This window comes from Porites lutea, chromosome 2, assembly GCF_958299795.1.
Source record: "Porites lutea chromosome 2, jaPorLute2.1, whole genome shotgun sequence".
NCBI lineage: Eukaryota > Metazoa > Cnidaria > Anthozoa > Scleractinia > Poritidae > Porites > Porites lutea.
Genome location: NC_133202.1, coordinates 28,349,766 through 28,367,705, shown reverse-complemented (window position 1 = coordinate 28,367,705; position 17,940 = coordinate 28,349,766). Strand labels below are relative to the sequence as shown.

The following is a 17,940-nucleotide window of genomic DNA, read 5'->3' as shown; positions in this document are numbered from 1 at the left end:
AGTGAATGGTACCCGCCAAAAGGGCCGATATATGCGATTGATTTTATATGCAGTTCAACTCAGTAAACTTTTAAAAATCGATAGCCTCAAGAACATGTAAGATCTGTTAGCGCTTGTCAAATCTCTTGAATTCTCAGTGCTTTGCAGATATTGGTCGGAAATGAATAGTTATAAAGAATTATTAGTGCACTCAGAGTTTCATCACTCATTGACTCACTCAGTGTTGCTCATTGGTTACTCAAAATTGCTCGCAGCACTATGATTGTACAGATAGGTGAGAATTATTCCAACAAATCTTTGTTGACGAATGATTGATTCCCCTGAAAAATCACCTTGGGTTTCTCGGGTTACCGGTGTAAAACGTAATAAGTCAAAGTCATCAGTTATGAAAATTATAGAATCATCACCTTTATTAAGTGAAATATTATAAACTGCAGTGCATTTACAAAACGCAGACATTCTCTCCTGACTCTCAGTAACATATATGGAGTCAGTCGTTGCAGATTTTATTTCATAATGTTTTTAATTGATGAAGTGTACAAACGTTCGTAAAACATTCTCTTCCTTGCTTCATATGTTAAGTTGTCGTTCTCAGTCGATGTGTCTTTAGGGGTATGTTCCAGGTCAAACAAACTGTTTAACAGATACTTTCTCTTACTCACGGCAGCTTCTGCAGCCTTCGTATATTCCATTTCATCATCTTCCATAAAGCTACGTAATGTTTTCATAACCTTTTTGTGCACTTGATTAGTTTTAAGGTCATGGTACCACCTTATATATTGTAAATATAAGTGTCGTAGCTTTTTTGCGGCAACAGGAAGTAGAAGGCTACAAGCTCGAGCCTGAGCATCATCCTTTGGCAAACCCTGACGTATTTTTTCTTCCACCTGTTCCTCCCAAAATGGATTCAGATCATTGATGTCTTCTTCTCGAAGTTTATTCCAAGGATCAAAGTCTTCATTGCCTGTGTCACTATTTGTATTTTCTTCGTCTTTTTCAGTTTTTTTGTTACTAGTTCCTTCGTCTTCGTCAACAGCATCGTCATCATCATCATCGTCCTCTTCGTTATCTTAATTTACACCATTTTCTTGCACAATGTTCCCGTCATACTCTTCTGTTTTTCGTTCCAAGTCCTCTTCCTCGTTTGAAAAGCTTGTCGTTGCTTCTTCGCCATCAAATCTTTTGGGACAACCACTGTCTCATGTCGATCTCTGTTGAACTTACGGCTAAATGTTTTCTGACAGAATTGACAAAAATGTGTTATTATCACGCCGTCGTAAATCGATGAAAGTTAGATTGGAATGAGCAAACAAAAACCTTCTTTAATTTTTAAGGGTGAGTCACTCGGGAAGGAATGCTGGGACCAATTTCAGTTAGCGTTAGTCGAAAATGGTTTCGTTTTTACAAGATAGACTATTTTAACCGGTTTATCAAGAAATTACATTATCATACATTATCGTTAACCTTATTTAGACGTATGGCATAAGCTTCGTATGCAAGGCGAGCGGATGGAAACCATTTACTTTGTTCGAAAAAGAAGGAAGGCATTAAAGCTTTCAAGAGTAGATTAAAAAAGGGGAATAATTAAGGCAAAATGGTCCGGAGAAATAACCTTGGTTTTAGGGCGTACCTCTTAATTCCTGACAGAAAATTGAGCCCTTGGGACAAAGTTGTTGAATGCAGGGCTATTTATTCGCACTTCATTAAATCTGCAGTATTTTTCGCACTATAACGTACCTCGTTTCTAGTTTCTCTGTTTGACATGTATCAAATGTGATTTGTGATGTATTCTTATTCGACAATAACAAATGCTTTCGATCGAGGCAGACCGTTGATCACAAATGCCCCCCCTTGGAAACACTTGAACTGATTTGACTGGACCATTAATGAATTACAGTAAAAATATCCCAAAAAATATACAAAGTAGTCAAGGTGAAAAAAGGTGAATTAGGTTTTCCTACAGACATTCCCTGCGTCAAAGGCGCAAAGATGATGGCTGTGTTACCAAAAAAGAAAAAAGAAAAAAAGAAAAAAATTAAAGAGGAAAAAGACACTATAGTTAGTCGAAAAAATCTTTAATTCATGGTAAATTGTAATTTTAATCTAAGTTTAAATCAGTATTATACTTATCGGTAAGTCGGATTTTTAAGAACACGTCAATCAAACGCGATCCTCCCCCTTTTTTATGCTTTGCGGCACTATTTAAAAAATAGCAAATCCATTAAACTTTTTAACACTCGTATTAAGGAGCACCTTTTTCGGGACAGGAATTCCCACATTTTCAAGCATCTCAAGAGTTCTAAGAATTGTAAAGATAAATGTGGAGTCTCTTACTTTGAAATTATTGACACTGCTTGTTCTTATTATCAACTTATGGTCAAGGAGAGCTTTCATATTGAACATGTGAAACCTGAACTTAAAGAGCAAATTGAGCATGTAAGTTTAGCATTACATTTTTAAATTACTGTTTACCTTTGTAGTTCGTTTACTTTTCTTTCACATTATTGGCTGATTCTACTAATTTAGCATTACATTTTAAATTTTTTACTTACCGTTATAGTTCGTTTAGTTTTCTTTCCATATTATTGGCTAGCTTTAATATGTGTAACGAATTTTGAATTTATAAGCAATCATTGTTTGGATAGTTATATATATATCGATATACTTTACTCCATTAGTATTATACCTTGTATGGCTTAAGATGATGTTTGAAACATCGAAACATGTTCCTCAAACTTAAAAGTGTCATGGTGTTCTTAAAAATTTAAAGAAATTACCCTTGCATTAATTCAAGGTAAAAAATTAAATTAATAACAGTTTTTCTGGTGATAATCGTGTCTAAAATAACGAGCATCTCCAACTATTCTTTCGGCCCTAAAAACCAAAATGTGCCCATTGCACGCAAAGAAAACTGGATTTTTGTTTTGATAAACTACGGGATAGAGAGAGTCAGGATTTTTTAATGAAATCAGTCCGGAAACGCGTGAACGAATTTCGTGCTGCACATTTAGGAAGGAACAATTAAAAACATTACGCAGAATGTGTCGACAGATGTTTAAATGTTAACTTTTCCCATTATTTCCCATTCATATTCCTTCCAATTAACCAATTTCTCTTAATGCATCAGTCCTGCAAACACTCTCAACATTGTTGTAAACTCTCAATGTTTGCTAAGTGGAAGAATATATAAGAGACATCGAGAATACTTAGTATCAGATAATATCAATCTGATATCAGTCACCTGAGTTACTTGAGGGACAGCCACGATGCATGAACACCAACAGAAGAACTTTGTATGGAAACGTTTCCCCAGTCAAGGTAAAACCCTGATGTCGTTTTGAATAATTTCCAATTCTCATTTTATTGTACGGTAACTTTATATAAATTAAAATTATAAGCCAAACAATCACTGCCACAAGAGAAGAAAGGCTGTCAGAAAATCGTATGGCCGCGAGTTTCGCCTTCACTCAATTTTTTTTTTTTTTAACGTAATATCTAGTTCGAAACCGTCTGTACATAGTGCTATCTACTCGCGCATTTCTTACATATCGAAAAAAATGTAAGGAAAAAGACTATTTTGCTCAAAATTGGCTTGAATGTCACTAGTTATAACCTTAAGCAAACTTCGTATGAAAACTGGACTTTCTAGATAACAACGAGTGATCGCCACTCGAGATACTGTGATTTTGGAAATGGGTCAGGTAAAATGGGTTCGATAATAGAGGTTATGGGTTCATTAAAAGCGGTATTCAAAGCACTAGTTTTTAACCACTCAGAATAGAATTCCCACGATCTTCTTTTTTTCCCCAGGTTAGAATCATGGCTGCGCAAAACTCCAGCCAGTTTGCCTACGAAGCGTGCCTGATTGCTGATCTTCCAAGTGATGTTCAACACCACATACTTAACACTGGCAACTACGTTTTCCGTCCTCTAAATTTTAGTCTGGCTTTTTTGTCATTTGTTTTTAATACGCTTGTTATTATAGCTGTGGCAAGAACAAGATCTCTTCGATATCCCGCGATGCTTATGATGTGCAGTTTGGCAGTGACTGACGTAATATTTTCTCTGTTTTCTATGTACAGATACATAGAAATATTCACACACGAACACATGTGTCAAAAATCTCAACCGCTCCAGTACGCCTTTAGTATTTTTTGCAGCTATGCAACGCTCGGTAACCTAGCAGTTATCAGTAGAGATCGCTATTTGGCAGTCCGAAGTCCGTTGTGGTATCGTAATCACGTAAAGAATCAGCGTGCTTTTAAGGCAGTATGTGTACCCTGGTTGACCAGTGTGATAACTGTATTTGCAATTCACTTTTCTCCAAGTTTGGGAGGTGTCTATAGACCTATTGGAGCTATTCTGAGTGTAGTTCTTTTTGTTGTTTATGCAATTATCATAATATTCTGCTATCTTAGCATGTATTTTCGAAAAACTGTTGTAGTAGGAAATCCAAATGACTCCCTTTTGAAAAGGGAAAAGAGATTAGCTAACACAGTTGCTTGGATCCTTTTGAATTTTGTATTGACCTATTTCCCTTCGTTTATTTTCCCAGCAGTTTTATTCATAAAAGGATTCAAGAATTTTCTGCCTTTTCGACCTTATTACCTGATTTTTTTGCACTTAAATGGAGTTTTAAATCCTTTGTTGAACTTCGGTCGTTCTAAAAAGATACGCAAAGCTGTAAGAGATTTGTTTAAATGCCTTCCGCAAGTACAGCCGGGATCATATGACAATAATAATAACAACAACGGCGCCAGAAAGCCATAATATTTTTCACACAACTGAACAACCACCGAAGTATCCTCACAAAAGCAGGAACAGCACCGACGCAGCAATAATAATCGGACAGTGATTTTATCAGCTTTTACACCCGGTGGGTGGACTCCCATATAATAGTGACGGGAATTCTCGACGGAAAATTAGAACTTAACCCCCAATTTGAACATATCACGACTGTAAATAAATACGTCATGTAAACTTACCACTTACAGGCACCTCGGTCAAACTAACATAACTTCTGTGCGCGCGCACCAGTTGATGAGCAATTTACTGTCAACACTTTTAAAAGTACTTTCTGTTATGTAAATAGCTCTGTTAATCAATAAAAGAACTGGGTATGAGCCATTTTTTGCTATGTAACTATTAAAAAGGGCAAGTTCAGTGTCTTTATGATCTTACGCATCCGCAACTACCCTATTTCGACAACGTGCCGTTAACTTTTTGAAGGAGGAAGTTTTCGTGAATAATAGACAATTTTAAAAAAATGCAAATTAAAAAAAAACATGGCCATCAATACTCAGTAAGTTTGGCGGCCATAGACTGAACGGTGGAAAGAGTAGTTGCCAATGTTAAGTATCTGCTGTTGAACATCTCTTGGAAGATTAGCGCAATTAGGCACGCTTCGTAGGCAAACTGGCTGGAGTTTTGCGCAACCATGATTCTAACCTGGGGAAAAAAAAAGAGCGTAGGAATTCCATTCTGAGTGGTTAAAAATGAGGGCGTTGAATGCCGCTCCAGTTTAATGAACCCATAACCTTTATTATCGAACCCTTTTTACCTGACCCATTTCCAAAATTCCAGTAAAGAAAGTCCAGTTTTCCGACGATGTTTCCTTAAGGTTATAACTAGTAGCATTCAAGCCAATTTTGAGCAAAATCAAAATTGAGACTTTTTTCTTACATTTTTTGCGATATGAAGGAAATGCGCGAGTAGCACTATGTACTGACGGACTCGATCTAGATATTACTTTAAAAAAATAGAATTTGAGTGAAGGCGAAATTCACGGCTAAGAGATTTTTACACAGCCTTTCTTCTCTCGTGGCAGTGATTTTTTGGCTTATAATATTTATTTATATAAATTTACCTTACACTAAAACGAGAATTTCAAATTAGTAATAAGGACATCAGGGTTTTACCTTGACTGGGGAAAGGTTTCCTTATAAAGTTCTCCAGTTGGCGTTCATGCATCGTGGCTGTCCATCAAGTAACTGATATCAGATTGATATTATCTGATACTACGCATCTCGATGTCTCTTATATATTTATAAACATTGAGAGTTAGCAACAATGTTGAGAATGTTTTTAAGTATTGCTGGACTGATGCTTTAAGAGAAATTGGCATGGTTAATTGGCCGGAAGGCCTGAATTAGAATGGAAAATAATGAGAAAAGTTAACATTCAAACACCTGTCGACTGATTCGGCGTTATTATTTAAAATTATTCCTTCCTAAATGTGCATCCAGCATGAAATTTGTTCACACGTATCTGAACTGCTTTCACGAAAAAGTCCTGGCTCAATCAAGTCTTCTTTGCGTGCAATAGGCATATTTTTGTTTTTGGGGATGTAAAAGAGTTGGAGATGCTCGTTATTGCGACACAATTATCACCAGAAAAACTTTCATTTACATTTATTTTTACCTTGAATTAATTGGCTGTCTTCCGCATTTCATTCAAGCGTAATTTCTTTAAAGAATTTAATGTAATTTCTATTTTTTAAATATTGCTGCAAAGCATAAATAAAGAAAAGGGGAACGCGTTTGATTGGCATCTTCTTAAAAATCCGACTTACCGATAAATATAATACCCATTCAAATTAAGATTAAAATTACAGTTTACCATGGATTAAAAATTAATTTTTTGGTCTCAATATAGTGGCTTTTTCCTTCTTTTTTCGGTGACACGGCCATTATCTTTGCGCCTTTGACCCAAGGAATGTCTGTAGAAAAACCTAATTCGCCTTTTTTCACCTTGACTACTTTGTATATTTTTTGGGATATTTTTTCTGTAATACATCAATGGTCCAGTCAAATCAGTTCAAGTGTTTCCAAGGCAGGGCATTTGTCATCAACGGTCTGCCTTGATCGAAAGCATTTGTTATTGTCGAATAAGAATGCATCACAAATCACATTCGATACAGGTCAAACAGAGAAACTAAAAACGAGGTAATGCGAAAAATACTGCAGATTTAATGAAGTGCGAATATATAGCCCTGCATTCATGATCAGCAACTTTGTTCTAAGGGCTCGATTTTCTGTCAGGAATTAAGAGGTACGCCCTAAAACCAAGGTTATGCCTTCTGACCATTCTGCCTTAATTATTCCCTTTTTCTAATCTACTCTTGAAAGCTTTAATGTTTTCCTTTTTTCTAACAAGTAAATTGTTTCCATCCGCTCGCCTTACATACGTAGCTTATGCCCTATGTGTAAATTAGGTTTCAGATAACTAGTGTAAGTCCTGATAAACCGGTTGAACTAGCTTATGTCGTATAAAAAAACCGTTTGTGACTAACGCTAGTTGAAATTGGTCCCAGAATTCCTTCCAGAGTGACTCAAACTTATAAATTAAAAGAGGGATGTTTGTTTGCTCAATCCTATCTAACTTTCATCAAGTTACCACGGCGTGCGAGTGGTAATTAAAGAGCTGCAGCTCCTAGCAACACGGAGTAAACAGGGAGCACTTTTGAGCAGCTCAGAGCAGCTCCAAGGAACCCATACCTCAGATATAAGTAACTAGCACCATTCTTGTTTGTTTGCTTTTTCCCGTTAACCTCCATGAAGTTTTCAGTGAGTTGTTTGAGCTGTTTTTTTTCTTGTAAGCGATCATCGCGTTATGAACTTGCTTTTTTATAGTGAAAAAATACACTGTTTCAGCCACTCGTTATAAGTTAAGTATTCAGAATTGAATTTCAAATGAACACATTTAGTGGCCTCATTGGCTCGGTTCAACCTTGACGTGCACTTTAAACAGTTTCCTTGGATCAGATCTCTGTTTATATTTTGATCTAGTAGGCTTTGTATGTTATAACGCTTGCATTTTTATAAATTGCGCCTTTTCCTTTACGTTTTCTTAAAGAGCAGAAGAGCTCTTGGAACTATATTATGTGATGCAAAAGACGAAGGAGACTATACCGTTATCCGTATAGCCATATATGTAATTACGAGTGTGTCTACTATATTTCTTTCATTCTCTATATTTCTTTCATTCTAGTAAGTTCTAGTATTTATCTAAGAAGCTAAGAATTACAATTTTCGACTTGATTTTTTGGTTAACTGAAAAAAAAACAAGTCATCATTTATATTTTGTAATTAGAATTACATCTCCTGGTGATGAAACTCTTAGTGTACTAATAATTCTACATAACTATTCATTTTCCACAAATATCTGCCAATAAAACTTTCTTTTTGTGGAAAGTATTTCTTAAGGCCTGAAATTGAGCACTGCGAATTCTCAAGAGATTTGAAAGGCTCTAACAGATCTTACATGTTTTCGAGATCATCGATTTAAGTTTACTGAGTTGAACTGCATATGAAATCAATCCGCCGTACGGAAAAAGATGGCGGCAGTACAATTTTACGGCCAGTTACACATAGTCATATTTGGAGGGGTGGTGGGGGGGGGGGGGGGGGGGGGGGCGAAGTTCGTCCCTGTAATAGCAACATTGCCTATCCTAGGTTTATAAATTTTTTCTGTGCGTTTTTATGAGCAATTTTATGGTTTTCATGCGCTAAGAACTGTGGGTAAATGTACCAGTCGCCATCTTTTTTGGTACGGTGGATTGCATATATCGGCCCTTTTGGCGGGTACCTTTCATTTGATGCCTTAGTGGTCTTTTTATGTTGACCTTGCAAGCCTTCCTTGTATATGTAAAAGCGTTATTCAAAATCGACATTAAACCTCATCATTAAAAGAATCAGACGCCTACGTTATTGTCTTCACCCCCTCAGGTAAGAACAATTTGCAACTCGTTATTATTTTTAACCTCCTACGACAAAGTCTTAATTGTTTTTCTTTTATGTACCTCCATGCCCTGCATCTCATTATCCCCCAAAGTGGTTTGTCCCACCCCAAAGCAGGTTTACCCGGGAAACTACAGTTCCAAAACCGGTTTGCCCAACCAGATCTCAGCCCATCAATTAAAGTTACCCAAGCATCCGTCATACACTACTCCTAATCGGCGATTTAGAGCTTGTACATTAGGATAAGCAAAGAATCGCCATCGACATTTCCCGAATTTTTCAAAGTAACAAGCAGTTTAGCATGTTATGTTTTTTTCGGACTTTTGAAAATATGTTTCATGTTGTATCGTAATGGACCTAATCTGACGCCTTTCTATTGCAGCTTATATATATTTGTTAGTTTAAAGTCGTAAGGAGGTTTCACTGCATTGTTCATTCCCTTATAAAATCAACCCCATTATAATACACCAAGGGGGGCCAAAGAAAGTGTCCATATCAATGGGGTGTCTGTATTAGGCGGGTTGGATTTAGAGAAAATGTGAAGGCTTTCTTTCCCCAGGAACTAAGCAAACTGTCCGTCATAATGAGATGTCCGTATCGTATTGGGCGGGTGTCCCTAAAGCGGGTTTGACTCTAGTTTAAGTGATTTCTCTATCACTGCTTTTTTAGTGCCACACCTGGGATGTCTCGTCTTTGTCATGGAAAACCGATGGCGTTAGTACGACCCTCATTCCAGACAATGGTAAAGGAGGTGCTTCTGTGGACTGTAAATCATCTTCACTGGGATTCATGACAGTATTTGCTGTTAATTCCTCCATCATGCCCGCTACTCAAACCACTCAATCTGCCTCTTCTGAAATACCCACACCGGCGGAAGACCAAGCTGTTCATATCCAGATTAAACTTGTTGCTGAATACGGAGCACACATCAGTACCGAGTCAAGTAAACAAGCATTAATCGTCATTATAGTACAGGCTCTTGCTGACATAATGGACGTCAACGCATCTCGTTTAAAAAACGTCGATGTTCGACCAGGAAGCATTTTGGTCTCTTTCACGTTGATACCGGGAGGACCTGGAGAGACTGACGTTACTACAGCCGCTTCAGCGCTAAGGCAGCTGGTCGTGAATGGAAACTTCTCAGTGACTTTGGCAGACGGACGGACTTTGTTTGCAGATGCGACTTCCTTCCAGTCCTCCTCGACTCCATTCACTCCTTCTCAGGCCTCTATACCAGCCACAGATCCCGTTCTGTCCGAGACCTCCTCGGAACTCAAAATGGGCGTGTTACTTGCAATTGTCTTGGGTTCGCTTGTGGGCCTGGCAATCTTGGTCACTGGGGTCATTTTATTCCTCAACAAACGAAATAAAATCTCTAAAGTTGGCGGCTCTGAAAAAGATCTGCATAAACCAGTCTTCTCTTTGCAAGCATCCGGTAATTATGCCAGTTTTAAAGATGTGCCTGTGTTGATATTGTACGAAAATTATATTTACTGCTTCAATTCCAAACTTGCTACTTTAGAAACAAGCGCAGGTCTTTCAACGTATAATTAAGTAAATCAACTTATTCTTACTGGTAAAAGGTTTTTTCGTATGGCACTAGTTGAGACAGATCTTTCCCCCAAAGGTTTCATCTTAATTTGCAAGTACTATACTGTCATTGGTGAAAAAAATCTGAGATCTCGCTGTAATTTTACGTTTTATCAATTTCTATCTTTCTGTCCTGCAAGTTAGAATTGCACCGTAAGTCAAAGATGTATTCAGTCATTTTAATCACAATACAATAGGCCATTTGTAGGAGGGCGTCATTTTTACCCAGGACTACGACCATAATCCTTCAGGGTTTTTTTTTCTTGTGCAAATTAGGGCTTTTGTTACTTAAACCTCGCTGGGATTACCAAATTTAAAGTCTTAGTAACCAAAAAGGCGTCATCGTGCAAATGACCTATTAGTCCCCTTTTACTAGACTAAAATTTGTTAGATTTAGCGGTTGTGGTAGGTTTTCACAATTTTTATTTTTCAGATTTCATTTTGATTACTAAAATGAGAGGCGACTGTGCCTTCATTGTTCGTCCTGAAAACATAACTTTACGTTCAAAGGGCGGTTTCAATTACTTTTCTCTTTTCACTAAGTTAAATACTCTGCACAGGAGTCAAAGAAAAATTAAATATTTATTGACTGTCGTTCTGTTTAAGGTTACGAGAACAAAGATGTACAAAAAGAAATACGGAAAGGTATGTACTAGACCTTTTTTGTATAATTTTGATTCATGGCGGCAACATACTGTTCATTCCATCATATAGTCACTGTGGTAGCCTGCGTCACAGACGAAACTAAACTCTGGTTAAGTCGGTCTACGAAACAGCGAGAAGTCCTTGTTCTGGCCTCCCGGCTGTGTACCAGGATTTGAGTATGCGCCATGACTGGCCAGCTAAAAAAGCCTTTGTAGATTTGCCAATCAAGATGAAAGGAAATTCAAAACGCACTTCCGGTAATTCGCTCAGTCCGCTGGGTGCCCAGAACAAGGATATCGGCGCTGCTTCGCGGACGTTACTAACCGAGGTTAAATTACATCTACGAAGAAGGCTATCTAGACTTGCTACAAGTCGACCACTTGGCGAGCGGAGCGAAATCCGACGAAGGACTTTTTTAAAAAGTCTAAAGGCTATCAGAATAGGTGTTATCCTTTGTTCTTTGTTTTTTCTTTACTGTTATTAATTTTTCTTTATTTTATTTTTTATTTTCATTTTATTATTTTTTAAATTTTTATAACATACAGCTCGCGTCGTTAGAAGGCATTAGGTGTCCCTGATACAAACTTGTGAATTTATTGTGGGCATTAGTGGCTTATATGTTACGTTGGCAACAATACGGGCAATACACTGGTAATAATAATGGGTTATACATAACAGTATGGACTTAAAGATTTGCGACGGAGAGGAGTGCTTCGATAAGATCAAAATCACTTCCGGTGACGTCGCCACCTGAGCTGCAGCACGGCTTTCCCTCCGGCCGTAGCTTGTGCAATATCTTGTACACGCCCATTAACATTGGTAAACCGACGTCTGGTTAGCTCAGTTGGGAGAGTGCCGGTCTGCTGAGCGGGAGGTCGGTTGTTCAAACCCCGCCCGAACCAACACTCAGCGTCTTTAAATAACTGAGAAGAAAGGGCTGCGTTTGTAATGACATCTGCAAGCGGTTAGACTTTCTAGTCTCTCAGATAAGGACGAAAAATCGTAGGTCCCGTCGCACAGCGCTTTCACTTATCTGGTCCTTTTGAGACGTAAAAGAACCCATACCACTGTTCGAAGAGAGTAGGAGACCCTGGAAATGTGGCCAACTTTCCTGGGCTGGGTGGGGTGAGAGATTTTAATATAGGGATAACCTCATAATCCTCCTCAGGTGTCTTAAACACCTGTAAAGAGTGTATAAATGTATGAATGTGAATTTTATCATCGGTTGAGAAAAACCACAAGTGCGTCGATACAACCGCATAAGGAGAGTTAACGGTAAGTTGAATACTCCTAGTCGCCATGCCATAGTTAGAGACCGATGTAAGGGACAGTATGCCGATCCAAGTATTTGCCCTTTATTTAATACGTAATTGCCTCTCATGCTGAGATCATTGTTCTAACGAGTTGTTTAAAAAAATGTTTCTACAGAGGAACGCAGGGGCAGTGAATACCCAATGGTTGATTGCCGCAGAGAAGGTAGGCTATAATTTCTGACTCTAAATGATATTTCCGGTTTAATAACAGGCAACCTTCTTACGTAAAAGCTGAGGCTAAGCTGACAGATAAAGCCCCATGAAAACAGACATCATTGGTGGTTGGCCGTCAACTCCCTCTACATCTCGCAGGGGTCGTACAGAGTCTTGAATTCTTGAAAACGTATTGAAATTTTCCCAGCAATTTTCCAGACCTGGAAAAAGTCTGGAAAATAGAGATAAAGTCTGGAAAAATGAGTTTATTTTCATAGCTACAACAAGTGGTTTATGAGTGAAATTTTGTTTCGTTTTGGTCAAATCTTATCCAATCTCGCCCGTACATTTGCAGTATATCGTGATTAAAAGCTTTGTTCCTGTTATTTTTCAATGTTCGACTTGCCTTTTTGCTGTTCTTGCCATGTTTTTAGCTATTATTTCGCCTTGTTCTTACTCTTGAAACTAGTGAAATGTCCGCGATTTTTGTTTTCACAACCAAAACAACTCAACCTCGTCCCCAGGTCTTCTCGGTTAACGATGCATTAACCAGCAAGGAAGCTGCACTTTTGACGTCATTGGTTGCAAAACTCTTCCAAATTTGGTCATCAGTGCCTGGTTATGGTGAATTATGCGTGTGCTTTTAGCCAATCAGAATCGCCTCAGGGAAAAAATTTGAATGAATAATAAATGATATTAATCCACCTTAAATAAACTGCTAAAGAGTTTAAAAAGATATCTAGCCCAAACGTACGCTAAAATAAGAGCCTGAGAAAGCAGCCGACATTTCGGAAGGTCACTACTGGTTTCCGTGCGAAAGGACGTTCTGAGGAACGACAATAGACTGAAATTCCATACTGAAGACATGTCACTACCTAGGTAATGCTTCTGATGGATGAAAGCAAATTCCTCCGCGGCACGACCAATCAGCTTCAACGTTTCTACTTTTCTCAGACGTCATCTCGCAGCGAAATTAAACCGGTGGTGGCCTCCCGAAATGTCGGCTGTTTTCTACCGAAATAAAAGAAATTTTTTAAATGAAGTAACCTTGCGCTTCTTTTTTTCTGCCTACATGAAGCTGATACACCGCTGCCTGGAGCTCCAATTTATTCCTAAAGTTTTGAGGTGACTGTGCAGTATCGCTTGTTCGCTGAACAAGCTGAAGATTTTTTTTTTAACATTTGCACTCAACGTTTTAATAAAGATTAAATTTAAATACTTAAAATTAAATTGAAGTTATCATTGATACAGAACGCAGAGGAGTCTTATTTAAGTGTAAGTCAACTGTCGTATTTGGGGAAAGTTGTTAACCCTTACCGGGCGTTCGTATGGAGAAGCGATGTGCGAACGAGGAAAAGAAACGGAAGGGAGAAAAAGAGAGGAAAAAATCGAATCATTCCCTCTGTTTTGCGCTATTCTATTCTTCCTGGAACAGGCTATGAACGCGTCGTTTCACTCCCTGTACACAGCAATACAGTTGCCTCAGTTCTATGTTGTAGTTTCGAATTATTAAAATTCATACAGTACTTGACTTCGAGACTGAGGGATATAAAAAAAATAAGAAATTGCATTTTGATTTATGGATGAATAATTCATTTCATTTCTTTTGTTCTTATCATTCTTAAAGTCAACAATCAGTATGTTGATAATTCGAAACTGGTCAGTTGGATTAGTTATCCTTAATCTGGTCAAAATCTCTGTAGGTAAAAGATCGGTTTGCGCTTCAAGTTCGTGGCGAATCTAATCAGAATGTAACGATCAAATAATATTTCTCTGCACTCTGTGACACAGTAAAGGTACTAAATATTCGGCGTTAGGTTTTTTATAGATTGATAACGTTTGTATTTGAAGTTTAAATGAACTTAAAGGCAATAAGCAGTAGAATTCACCAGTCATTCGTTTCATTCATATTACAGTGCAAACGCCAATTTTTAATACGCACCCGTATTTAAGGTTGCAGGTGTAACGCCATAAGCTGCACAAATCTGTTTGTACTTGCGTTTATTTGTAAGTGACTTTTTTACTACCCTCACGGTCGTGATATCTAAGATATTAGAGGATGTTAGCATCGACAACGAGTACGAGTTCTAGAACGAGATCAGCGATTTTGCTTACTGCGCATCCGTTCTGCGCATCTCCACGTTTTCAAGTCGTCCTGTCAAGTTGCACTACGACGAGTTCTGACCAAAAACTCGAAGTGGGTAGAACGACTTGGAAGAGCTGGTTTTCAAAGGTAAATTCCGATCGTTTAATGCAGTTTCTTTTCGTTTCTTGCCTCTCTTTATCATCTTGAACCTTCCTTATACCATGTTTTATGTAAAATACTGCTTTTGAAGTCGAGAAAAAGCAACCGAACGCGATATTTCCTACACAGAGTAAATTTGCATTTACCCGGGAAAGTTTCATGTCTCTCCACAGGCCTCACAGGCTCACGAAATAACTCCTAAAATTGCCATTATTTGGTCGAAAATATCCCAACAGTCGAAGATATCAATAAAGAACACTTACTTCTTTATCCAGTGTGGTTGTTGTGTTGAATTTGATGGGTTTTAACGTGTTTTAAGACCGCGACTAACCATCCTTCGAGTTACCTCGAAAAATCGGTTTTAACCTAGGTTAAATTTTTAAGAGTCATTTTTTGTTTTCGAAATTGTTGTGGAAGCGCTACCTCGACTCAAATTTGGCGCCCAGTCATGCGGAATCCCATAATTTTATTTTCTATAAACTCGAACTCGGTGTCATCATAGTTATTAGAGGAGACTGGTTATGAAAAGCGGCAAACATCAATGATAAAAACAACAGTGCTGCAGTTTATGTTGGAAGTACCGTGAAAGTGCACAATCCTTTGTTTTCTGTTGGCAAATTGTTACGGAATAAATTAATGGAACGTTTTTATTGGTCAATACAATCAAAATGATAGGAATTCTTTTGAACGTTGTGCACTTTCAGGTCCACAAAAACATATAACAAAGGAGTCTGACGGGTTTCATAACCATTCCACTCAATTAACTATGGTGTCATCGCTAACATAGAAAGCTGAGAAAACGACTTCGAGTACGAGTACGGCTTGAAGTCGTTCTCGTACTCGTACTCGTACTCGTTGTTGATGCTAACATCCTCTATTAAAAAAGCACATGCGTTCGCTTGCATTGCCATTTTTTCTTGCTTATGTTCCTCGGATGAATAAGACTCATTCTTATCGCTTGTAAACTTATTTGAATATCCGCCAAAGTGGGGTAACCTCTCCAATGGGGGGACGCGAGAGGGACTCCTAGAAAGATTTTCTTCAACGAACTGAAATTCGGTGAATATATAAAATGGTAGGGAACTCTTATTTGCTAGAGTTTAGTTGGAGGAGTACTTATTCGTGGGGGAGCTTATCAAACTGTACATGGGCGCAAGGAAGGCTCAAGGCTCCGCGACGTCATCTTGAACCTGTGAGGAGCGTAGTTAAGATAAGCGGTTGCAAGATGGAATCATTTGACTGTAACTTTCAGAATCAAATCCATTTTCGTGTCTTTGTCAAATTCAATAATCCTAGTGCAGTGTACAGGAACAAAAAATGGATTTCATTCTCTCTGGTAGTTATAAATAAATGGCTCCATTGTGAAAAAATAAAACAAAAACAAACACGTTATTAATCTAGAGTCTAAATTAAAATAAAAGCTTGTTAATTGCACTCTTTATGTTAAATATTCTTTTAATATAACGTTTTTGCGTGATATCAATAAAACCGGTAGGAAAGGAAACAGGTTAAACTAATGGTATTTAGGCAGGAAAAAAGTGGTTAATTTTAATCTTAAATATTTAACAGGTGTTTCAGTAACCAGTCTTTTTAATATTACAAAGTAAAAGTAATTACACGATGCTGCTAAAAGTCGATGCACCAAACCATTAAATTAAAAGACTTTGTTATCACAACATGCCTTGGTTCTTAACTTTTTGAGCCTACAATAATGCCGCGAATAATTGCTATGCCCGGCCGTGCCACGAAATATGCTTGGATGAACATTTTCTACAAATATAAACTAAAGAAATTTAAGTTCTTGTACTATATTTTTACTTGTTACTACCAATTAATACGGGTATCAGTTTTCTTACAAGCAAGTTAAAGTTTAAATTAGTTTCCACTTGCAATGCAAAGTGGTGTTCGAGCATGTTCGAACAAGAAATGATACCCAGAATTTATTAGTCTAATATATTTCAATAACAATGAACATGTTCTTTATTCAAACGCAATCGATCGTCCCTTTTTACAAAAGGCTTGCTACGTGATCAATTTTGCCTGTTTTTTTTGAGCGATAACGTAGGACTTAACATAACTTCAGACAAGAATATTTTTTTCCCCCTTAGCTACCATGATTTTTATCTGAAATTACCCACCCCTTCCCCTCAAAAATCAAAAGATTAGCAACAACGTAGGGGAGGAGGGACTGGAAACCTTATCAGTCCGCCATTTTGTCTTTTTCCTGCACAGGCGAGGCGGCCTCCAATTTTTGATTGGGCTTTGCCCAAAGGGCAGCCCAATAAAAACGAGCAGGAGTGTATTATCAGGTTTACAAACTCTCGGCTTCGCCTCGAGTTTTTAAACCTGATAATACACGACTGCGAGTCTTTTGAACGGCTTCAAAATCGCTGATATAAATCAACCTATTTTTGCAGTAATATTTAGATATGGGATTATTTTGGTCTAAAAAATTGGACGTAAAGTTTGGCCGTGTGCGATTTAAATACTTGAGTCCCTGCACAGTATATAGGTTATTTGCGAGGGGGTTTAAAAAGGCATTATTTTCGATGTTAAAAATTTAATCTACAGACATGATTCTAATGGTTCTTTTATGTCAATCGTATTGCACATACTCCAGTTACTCATCTGCACTCAGATCTCCACCGGAGAGCAAACAACTTTATAAGAATTAAGAAAGCATGGAGTTAATTACAAAATACTTTAAAATCTTCCCATCATTGTGACGTAATCCTGACTGGGAGGGACTCCTTTTGAGCCAACCATATCACCGTCAGGGGGAGGGCGGGGAATTTCCGCCAGACTATCAAACATCTCAGGCTCGACAATCACGGGCTCCTGTGGTTGCGGCTCGAGTTCGTCCACAGGTGAAAACAACGACGACATCGAAGGTGATTCTACTTCTCGCGGGTCTTCCTTCCCGTGCTCGAAGGTTATATTATCGTCACCCAACTCATTTGGATCATCAAAGTCACTGTCATCATCATCACAGATGAGTTTCGGGATTGATCCCGAGGGATTTTGGTCGTGAGCCGTGGGCTCGAGCATGCCTGGTAGGTACGAGGTTCTTGCCCAGTCGTAATTGGCTAAAGCGCGTTCGTTGACTTTTTGAGGCTTTGTATAAGCCATGTCAAATTTAGATGGTTCTCTTCCTTGCCGTTTTTCCTCTGATGAAAAAAATAATAATGTTAACAATAATAATAATAATGTCCAGTTTGGTATTTTGACCTCTTCTTATCACAAACAAAATTCTGGG

At 38.0% G+C, this 17,940-nt stretch overlaps 2 protein-coding genes across 2 annotated transcripts in view; one reads left to right on the top strand and one right to left on the bottom strand.

Annotated features, from left to right (window-relative positions):
* The window catches only part of LOC140925990 (uncharacterized), a 56,546-nt gene extending 46,254 nt beyond the window's left edge, over positions 1 to 10,292 (top strand). Inside the window, 1 exon segment of the mRNA XM_073375807.1 lies at positions 9,408 to 10,292. Coding sequence (XP_073231908.1) covers positions 9,408 to 10,292 — 885 coding nt within the window.
* A 5,840-nt stretch (positions 10,293 to 16,132) lies between these two features.
* LOC140925989 (uncharacterized) overlaps positions 16,133 to 17,940 on the bottom strand; it is a 12,037-nt gene continuing 10,229 nt past the window's right edge. Inside the window, exon 8 of the mRNA XM_073375806.1 lies at positions 16,133 to 17,851. Coding sequence (XP_073231907.1) covers positions 17,388 to 17,851 — 464 coding nt within the window. The 3' untranslated portion in view covers positions 16,133 to 17,387. The remainder of the gene's footprint in view (positions 17,852 to 17,940) is intronic.